This window comes from Ptychodera flava, chromosome 7 (assembly GCF_041260155.1).
Source record: "Ptychodera flava strain L36383 chromosome 7, AS_Pfla_20210202, whole genome shotgun sequence".
Taxonomy (NCBI): domain Eukaryota; kingdom Metazoa; phylum Hemichordata; class Enteropneusta; family Ptychoderidae; genus Ptychodera; species Ptychodera flava.
Window position 1 is genome coordinate 28796689 of NC_091934.1, and position 9691 is coordinate 28806379.

At 38.1% G+C, this 9691-nt stretch overlaps 2 protein-coding genes across 2 annotated transcripts in view; both read right to left on the reverse strand.

The window, feature by feature from the left end:
• The window catches only part of LOC139136423 (low-density lipoprotein receptor-related protein 6-like), a 28688-nt gene extending 21469 nt beyond the window's left edge, over window positions 1-7219 (reverse strand). Inside the window, exons 1-2 of the mRNA XM_070704148.1 lie at window positions 7046-7219; window positions 6560-6787 (exon numbers count right to left, since the gene is read on the reverse strand). Coding sequence (XP_070560249.1) covers window positions 6560-6787; window positions 7046-7219 — 402 coding nt within the window. The remainder of the gene's footprint in view (window positions 1-6559; window positions 6788-7045) is intronic.
• On the reverse strand, window positions 6501-8793 carry LOC139136188 (uncharacterized). Its single transcript, XM_070703935.1, has 3 exons — window positions 7704-8793; window positions 7046-7361; window positions 6501-6787 (listed from the first exon to the last, which is right to left on the reverse strand). Exons 1-2 carry the CDS (start codon window positions 8239-8241, stop codon window positions 7303-7305), a joined length of 597 nt encoding a protein of 198 aa, XP_070560036.1. The 5' UTR covers window positions 8242-8793; the 3' UTR covers window positions 6501-6787; window positions 7046-7302.
• Between the last annotated feature and the right edge of the window lie 898 nt (window positions 8794-9691).

Here is a 9691-nt window from a genome sequence, read left to right on the forward strand (position 1 = left end):
CGAATCCCGTTCGTGTCCCAGTTAGTTTATCTAAAAAGTCGGACTATGGTCTTGTATGCTTGTTTTTCTCGGCCAGACCAAATTTAATACCTACCCTGACAAAAGTGTCGTAATGTTTGTGTATCCAACAGGCGCACTGCAGAGTAAATCAAGTTGTATCGCCCATGGCCATGAAATCATTCAGGATCACCATTTTGCCTTGACTTTTGACAATGAACGGACATAGACGAATAGAACTTTGCTTTTAATACTCCTTTATTTCCCCGTATGATCGACTTCACTATTACGTACATTTGGTCACAGGTCACCCAGAAAAAATGAGTGGGTTCAATGATACTGTGGCCGGAAATTTTTTCAGAGCGAGAAATTTTAGCAATGTTCGCGAGGGCAAAAAAATGCGAAAATTAATCCTTGCGATATATATATATATTAAAAAAAACATTGCGTGATTTACATCATGAAATGTAACACACTCAGTGCCATGATCACTGAATTTTTATAGTAAGCCTGTCACCTTGAAGGTAATACTGTAGATAACACGAGGGCTTCAAACGCACAATGGTACAAACAACACCACAAGTGTGGCCGTCCCCGTCTCGGGGCTGTTCTCGGAGCGGGACCGTTTTCTCTGGTTTTCCGTCAATGTTTTCCACAATGGACAAATGGTAACAACACTGAACAAAAACCTAAATTATCTGCTTGTCAACCCAGTTTGTGTCAGTGCCGCCGGTCACGCGCACCACCCAAAAGTTTGACCGTCACTTAATATCGAACAGTATTCAAAGAAACGGTCCTACTAATTACTGCCGTCCCTGCCCGTCATTCTTCTAGCACTGCCCGTAACGAAATTGGCCTTTTCAATACAGTAATAGGTCGATATCTTAATATTGGACACAACATTTACTTGTGATATAAACTTATAAAATCATAGTCCAGGGCCCCCCAACCGCCGATCGATTTACGACCCGATAGTTATGCCGCTGACGCTGATATTCACCGGTGGTTGCCTGTGTTTGCGTACTTGGACAGTCTGCATAGCCCTTGAATGTGGTCTCGATTTTGATCAAACTTACAATTGAGGAGTATATATCAAAACTGATAAATGATTTATGTTTTCACATGGATTCACAAAAAGTTTCGCCCCGGTGTTCATTTTTGGCCCTGGAATTCCATCTACCCACCCTTTGCAGAATAGTAAGCTTATGGGGCAAGTAAACATGGATACGCCGGTGCGATTCAACGATCAACCTGTATATCGGATCGAAAGTCAACAATTTTACGGCTCGGACTATGATTTTACAAGTTTATATAAAAAGTATAAGGCGCGGGGTATTATATATTGACTGATTACTGTAGCTATGATAGGCTACATTCAGGACGGGCAGTAATTAGTAGGCAAAACAGGTGGTTTTCACCGTGGGCAGAACTCGGTGCAATGATACTGAACATTAATAGTAAGCCTGTCACCTTGAAGGTAATGCTGTAGGTGAAACAAGGACTTCAAACGCACGATGGTACAAACAACACCACAAGTGAAACGTACACATAGAAATACACGCGTTCCTACGTTGTACCCACCCGGGCCACGCGATTAAAATATGACTGATACTGCTGGATAGTGTTAATTGGGTCGGTAAACAGTCAATTAATAGTTTAATTGACTACCTGGGTGATTGGCAGGTCGTGTCCAACGACGCATATGCAAAGCAGGCCAAAAGACAAAAGCCCCCAAAGATATTGACAGCTGACCAGGTGTCACCATGAATACGTAATGACGCTTCACTCGGCAGAAACTGCGTAGTCAAGCCCTTCTTAACGGTCAAATCCTCTTGGCATTTTCCCTCATGGCAAAGCTCCGCTCTACAATAATTTAAACACTTTCTACCCATTAAGTGCCCTTTATCTATTGTCAGTACGCGTTCGTTCGTGACAATTCGATTTTGGCTCAGCATTCTTACCTTATTACAATAGGCACTTACCATTACTATGAGGGGTTGTCAGCACAGCAGAAGTAGGGTAGTTAATTAATTACACATACATACATACAACATACATACATACATACATACATACATACATACATACATACATACATACATACATACATACATACATACATACATACATACATACATACATACATACATACATACATACGTTGATACGTGCAGAAACAAAGACAGGCAGACAGATAAACATTAAAGCATGCTGATATGTTGACACATAGATATACATCACTTAGATATCAAGAATGTGATTTTTCATTCCACTCCACTAGCAATATGAAAGGTAGAACCCCTTGTTGATTTATCTGTACCTCATTTTTTCTGCTTTTAAAACAAGAACAAGGATAACAAATACAGCTGGATGGAATAAATAACAAGGACGAACAAATTAAAATTGTTGTTTTAAGTCATAATTTATATACCATAAGCATTTTTATAATGATGCAACAAAAACACTCTTAATAATAAATAAATAAATAAATAAATTGTGCTGTTCTGATAACATGGTTTTCAAAAATAGGGTACGTAGTTCGGAAGGAATTTTATTTCCAAAATATTTTTATTTTTAAATATGCATTTTTCGGGGGTATAGGGTGCTCAAACAGTGGCCACAACATTTCCAGAAAAATGTATCATAGATATAAAAGGTTAAAAAGGTAAAAGACATTCTCGTTCAAGCAAATATCAAATGCCAAGTAACGAACGCGTGATTTTACGGGTTCTTTCCTTTTTTTACTTCCGTGTTTACGTAGCTCTAAAAAGTTTAGGGTCGGCAGGTAAACATTAGGGTTGGTCGGGTTATCGGAACAGCACAATGTATTTTTTTCAGCCCAATATATTTAACAATCCTAATTGTTTAGTTAAATTTAATAAAAATCAAAATTAGCTGATAACATAAAACAAATTAACGTCTAAGTTGAATCTGACAATATATGTACTAACCCAAAGTTTTTTGAACCATAGATAGAATATTTTCGAGCATGTCTAACTGAGCTGGTTTGCTGTCGAGTAATAAATAATTTTTAGAGTTTGTAGAAAGGACCATGTTGTTCCTTATTTGCAGTTTCTACAATAAATGTGTGACTTTACGATTGCTTAGAAATTTCCCCTGAAAGCTAATACAACGCTGCAAATTTCAACTTAGTTCTTCATGTTTTTTCAGTACTTTGTAAAAGGACACATCATATACTGTTTATATTCGATATTTCACGCCATATCTATGCTCGAGCTCTGTTAATGGCTATGTTTCAACTCATTCGCACCCACTCGAAACTGCGCCTTGCCCTTGCTAATTATCAGACGTCAATGGTCAGCGCATATCTCTTTAGCAGTTTTTGCGTCAAAATCACAGAGTAATTCAAGAAATTATGCTCAGTAATTTGTTTAAATTTGAATTTTCAAAATATCGTTAATATACGAATTTTCTTTAATGAGAGTCTTCATATGATACAAATGGTGTGAGTTTGTCGTCTGAGAGAATAGCCGAAAGCAGTGATTTACGCCATGTGAGAGGGCAGTAGTTGCTGTGGGGTGTGCGTTTAGAAAATCCAGCATCATAGATTTGCGTTGTTTGTGACACGATTGACGCGCATCATCCGGGGCGTGAACCCGGAAGTATGACAAACTCTAAAACAGATGACGGCAGCGATGACCGAAATAACATCATAATAGAAATCACACAAGCTTCATAGGTGAATACTTCACTGATGACAACTATGTATTGTCATAGCACTGTCGCGGACATCAAAAAGTAGGTGACCCCGTTTTAACTTTCGGATAAAGGGTATTCCCCTACTCCAACTTTCGAAAACGGGGTGACTACCCCGAGACAAAAGAAAAACAAAAAGGGATATATATATATATATATATATATATATATATATATATATATATATATATATATTATATATATATATATATATATATATATATATATATATATATATATATATATAATTTGTTGATCACTGAAATGTACATATTTAAAGCCCCAATAGCTGCAAGTTTCATGCATTATTTTCATCATACAAACCAAAGTTGGTTCGTGTAAATGTGCAACTCAAGGACATGTATAGAAGTATCACTGCTGATTTGGACCATGCCTACGCGTTTTAACAGGTTAAAGATTAAACGGGTGCCGCATTTAGTAAAATGGCGTCCCACAGAGAATACAAAAAAACGTAGTATTTCCTGCACATACACATCGTGATCATAAAAGAAACATCACGTGATTCATTCTTGAAAATGACGGGAAATCTAAAATGATGTTAAAACGTTTGAATTACATGCCACTTTCGACACTTCTGACAACGTTATACTCTTTACAGTCTTTAATGGGAAAACTCAGGATATTTTGAGATTGGTTTATTACACATTCGTAGCTGTTGGGACTTTAAGGGACAGTTTCTGTATCTTTTGACGATTATTCATGAATTTTACTAGGTAAAATGTTCCATAAATTAGCTATGCGATTAAAGAGGGGTCGCCGGAAGAAAGAACGTTGAAGCTATTTAGTTGCAGTGTGTTTGAATCAGTACAGAGACGGGTGTGAATGTTAGAAGATAGAAACACAACAAACTTGTGTACATGTACGTTCATATAATAAAGTCCAGCGAGAACATAAGGTCGAGCACCTCTCTACGTAACTACAAGGGTAAAAGGTTGATAGAAACCAAATTTATGTTTATAATATCAACACCAGTAGGATAATAAAGCATTTATATAGTCGCTGCTTTGGATTCTATCTAATTTAAGTAGATTTTGTTAGAATGTGCCGTCCAAACAACACTCACATACTCCCAGGTGTGGCTACCAATTAGTGAACAATAAAGAGCTTTAATAGTTTTTGTGCCACACGTATAACCGTAAATACGCTTTACAATATCAAGTAATCTGTTAGACTTGATACTACTGAGATCGATACATATAAAAATACACATGTTGGTCCAATAATCAGTATCACTAAAAAAGCAAAATTAACTGCGAACACATGAATTTCGGTCCAGATTGAAAGTTCCGTATTTGCCTGTACATATGCAGGCTATTTCAACAAGCTCAACACCGGGCATTGCAATGTACCTTTAACCATTTCATTACCATGCCAGACCTCTTCAAAGGAAAATGGGAGTGAAAAGGTTCATAGAGTACAGAACACTGTGGTTGATATTACAGAACACAAAATAACGAAGAAGTTGTATTGTCATAAATTATACCTTCTCAACCTTAAGGGGGAACTAAGTTGAACTCTTTGGTTCCATGGTTATTTAGGTATATTTTTTTTTTATTTTCAGTGACATTTTACTATTTTAGTTCTGTCAAACCATCCTTTAAAAGTTGCCCTTGAAATAGTTTCCAAGGTATTGAATATGAATTTTGATTTTCCCCGTTACCTTTTTAATGATAGGTCTAGAAACATAATGAAAGAAATTATCACTACAAGTAGTACAATCACGCCTGTACAAAAAGAATGGACAGGAGTTAAAATGAACATTTTACTTGGTTCCAATTGCATCTCCTGAGAAACCCTGGAGAGTAAGTTTTATACGTCGCAGCCAAATCTGATGAGCACAGTGTCTGAGAGAACCTTTACTTTTACTGTTGAAACCATAACAGCCAATGATGGCAAAAAACTGCTCTTTGTTAATTATCATTTTACTCATAAAAATCACATTTTATTGGACACCTGTGACAAGAAGAAAAATAGTTTCTCTTTCACGTGAATGAATGAGAACGAAAAATAGCTTTCCATTTTTGTAACAATGTGTACAAGTTACAAGCCTGAAGGGCACGTCGAAAACTGCAACTAAATGTTGCAATTTGTGGATGGTATGATTCATTTTATGCAATTATGAGCTTGTGTCTTAATTAAAAAGCATAACAACAAAACAGAAAAAAAAACAAAACCCCCACAAAAACACTGGCACCCAGGCCTACCCCCATTATTGAGCATTTCAAACCCATGGTGAATCCCCATCAGCATAATAGAAAACTTGGTGAGCCCTATGGGTCAATTACCACCCTGGCCATAACATTTTGGGATGGCGAAAGTAACTAGAGAAAGACGCAGAAAGTTATGTTTGGTTATATATGATTACGTTTCAGTGTGACACACTTAGAAGACCAAATTTGACGCAAATTGATAATGCAGATTGCTCTTGTCAATCATTGTCTGGCTTTCTACAAAAAATATGCATTGTCAAGGATTATTTATTCTTAACTGTTTACATGGCATGTCAATTTCAATCGAAAGTCAGCTTTTTCACTATGAGCCAGTCATTTTCCCCTTCTTACGATATTCTACGTCCCTTTCAATCCTTATAAATCATACTTTGAAGTATGTCATAAAGCAAAAACATTTACCATAATTGAAACTGCCCACGGAGAGAATCGTACTCATTGGTACGATAATTTTTCCAGGCAAAGTAACTCATTTTATCTTGCTAAATAATCGTACTCTGGCATTTTAACATATTCCTCAATGCTTACGCTAAAATGTTGGTGGGCACACTTAGATTCCGCATATAAATGAGAGGTTTTCTGCGGACCTCTCTGACTTTCTTCAGCGCCTCTTCAATCTCGCTCTTTGAAATGTGACTCAACATATTGTTCTCAGGCAAGAAGAAATTTGGCACGTTCCCTTGCTCCAAGAACCGTATCAGCTGATCGAAATAATCCATGTATCGGTCTCCAAGGTTGGACTCCTTCCATTGGTCAGTGGCTGTTCGTTCGCTAACCCAGAACATGGTCGTCTTCATGTGGTAAGAAGAGAGTACCTTTGGTTCCTAAAAAGAGATCATACAATATTTTCCAGACTTTTTTTATACATTTTTGTCAAATCAGAGATCTCTAAACCCCAGCCCCATCTGATGAATGCTTCACCATATACAGTGACTGTTAGAGTCGTATGAAACAAAAACCAAGTTTATGGCGGCAACAACAGATTTTTGAAGATATATTTCTTTTTAACTTTGCGGTAAACTACACCGTTGTCAAATTAGTAAAAGGTTGATACAAAACGTTTTTACTAGACGGTAACTTACTTTTAAAAACTTTCGCCAAATCTTCTTTACAACAAGGTAGAATATCCTCTGTTTCTCTGTGAAAGTGTGAGCCAGGGTTCTCTCAGCCAGAGAGAAAGAGAGTCTCCACTGCAGACCTTCATCACCACCTTCCCCTGGATAAGATTTCGGTACAATATGACAGCCAGCCACCATAATAGCACGGACCACATCACTGGTTGGCCATTTCCGATCACGTGTTTCCCACTCCGAGGCTACAGACGGCCATTCCTTACAGATCAGGGCCAAGGCGCCATCCACGGTTGCTCAAATTCTGCTGTCGTTTCACTCGGGCCGCCTAAAATGTGGCATAGTAATCACAAAAAAAGTATTGATTGGTACGATATGAGTGTAGTAAACTCGCACATAAATCCAATGGTGCCGAGTTTATTTATTTTATTCTAACATTCAATGCAAGTACATCACTGAACGATTCACTCGGGGTAAAAATATCATCATGTAATGCCGACTTAACTCTTCTTTTGGAGCTAAAACACCAGACTGATCTTCATAATCAATCATTCAAATAATATCTGGCAAAAAAGAATACAAAATGAACTTTTGTCATACTTATTTCGAATATTCTAATGTAATTCAAATGTCTAAAATATTCTGTGAATATTAATAATCTTTTTCATACCTTCCAATGATTTTGCTACATAGAAGACACTCAGGGTTTGAACCGGTCCTTGTTGTAGTAGTTCTACTCTACCACGAAATCCTCCGTGTTGCTGATAGTTCTTGTCGATTTGTGATTGGACGGCAGGTATACGCGACCGTACGTAATCCTCTTGGACCTTCAGTAATTTGGATCTCGAGAGGAAGTATTCTTTCTCCCCAGTAGCGGACGAGATGGCAATACATAACTCGTTCAAAAATTCATCCGTGAAAGCTTGTACCCTGTCCTGTCGTACGTGTACGTGTACGTAACCAGGTAGGGGAGTGTTGACCCACTCTAACGATGGTTTTCCATTCGGGTGCTTGGCAAGACCAAGTGTTTCAAGTTCGCTGACTAATGACTCTAACCCACTGTTAAGACCACACTCAAGGTCGTTTCTCTCGTCATCAATGCTGTCCCTGGTGCATCCAACATCTTCACCGGTAACTTGAATGCCTTCAGTCCCTTTTGCACTCACATTTTCATCCGAAACTTCGGTAACCATGGCAACTGGTATCATCAAATCAATCTCATCGTTCAACTAGCGTTCAGTTCCAGTAGTGTGGTCTGTGATGGCGAACCCCTCGCTGGTACTCCCAGTCCACACATAACCGTCTACATTGTTGAGATTATCAAAGCAGGGTTTCAGAACATACTCGAATACGTCAGCCAATCGACCGATCAGCTTATTCGGTTCCCTCGGAATGACATTACTGGTTTCATGTGCACCAAGCACAGAGCCCGTGCACGCAGATGTAGTCTTGTATAGCGACGACGGATTCCTTCGAAACGGGATCGATCCTCATCATAGGGTCGCTTAGCAACGACGTATAGCAAGCTGTTCCTTGATCTGTGTCAGTAAATCAGCCTCGCTTTCGCGCCCCTCTGCGAAGCGTTTTTCTACTTCTATTTTGCTTTCATACCACTGTGAGACGTTTGATTGAACATCCAGAACTGATTTTACTATTGAAAAGAACAGGCGAAAATACAAAGACAAAAAGTAGAGATGAAAATTGATTAAATATACCAATAACTCATTCACCATTCCACTTATTTTAATCTATTGACTGTTGGACTCATAAATTGATGAAAGTCCGATAAAGGGTCCCCACTATAAGATATCCAATTTTAGTTCTCCTTTTGGAGGGCGTTCTGGCCATAGAAAGCATGTTCACACAACGAGAGCACGGTATTTTTTCAACCACCAGTTTTAACTGCCAGTCACACATGGCTCTGTAACCATCCAATCCTTCGATCAACCTTATACGGTTCTTACTCAACACGATTGGAACCAATTGTGAGAATTGGTTCTTATAAATGTTCAAATTTATCAAAATTGTTAGGTGCCCTATAGCCTTAAGTTACAATATTACCATTACCTAAAAACCAAGTGCGATCCAAAAAAGTTGATGACCTTATATTTGCTAATTAAACAAACAATAATACGTTATCCAATTATCCCAAATTGGTTCCAATCGTGTTGACTCTTACTGATCCTGCACATTCCAACATTCCACCTCATAGGGCTTATCCTCTTCGCATCAGGCCAACAAGGCCACAGTGACTCAACTTCTCATCACCTTTGACACCATTACAACCAGATGTACTTTCCTATACCTTTATATATGACGCAACTTAATTTGAATTTCAATTATCGCAATTTTTTGGGGTAACTTGTTTCGCTAGTTCCAAACTCTGCAAGGTGATCCCCGATTATTTATTGTTGATTTAGTAATAGAAAGTTTGAGCATAAGTATCAGTCTTTCCCCTTTCGGGGCGCATACTACCTTAATGAGAATGCTGCCAGGATGGCGTGGCGTACAGTCTAAGCCTTGTGAGATGGAAGATGCACCATTCAGCACAAGTAAAAATAAGAACTGTGTAAGTCTAGTGGGTTCTATGGTTATAGCGAATGTGTTATTCGTAGTTGGAAATGATGGTTTAAAATACCACACTTTCATTCTAGCACT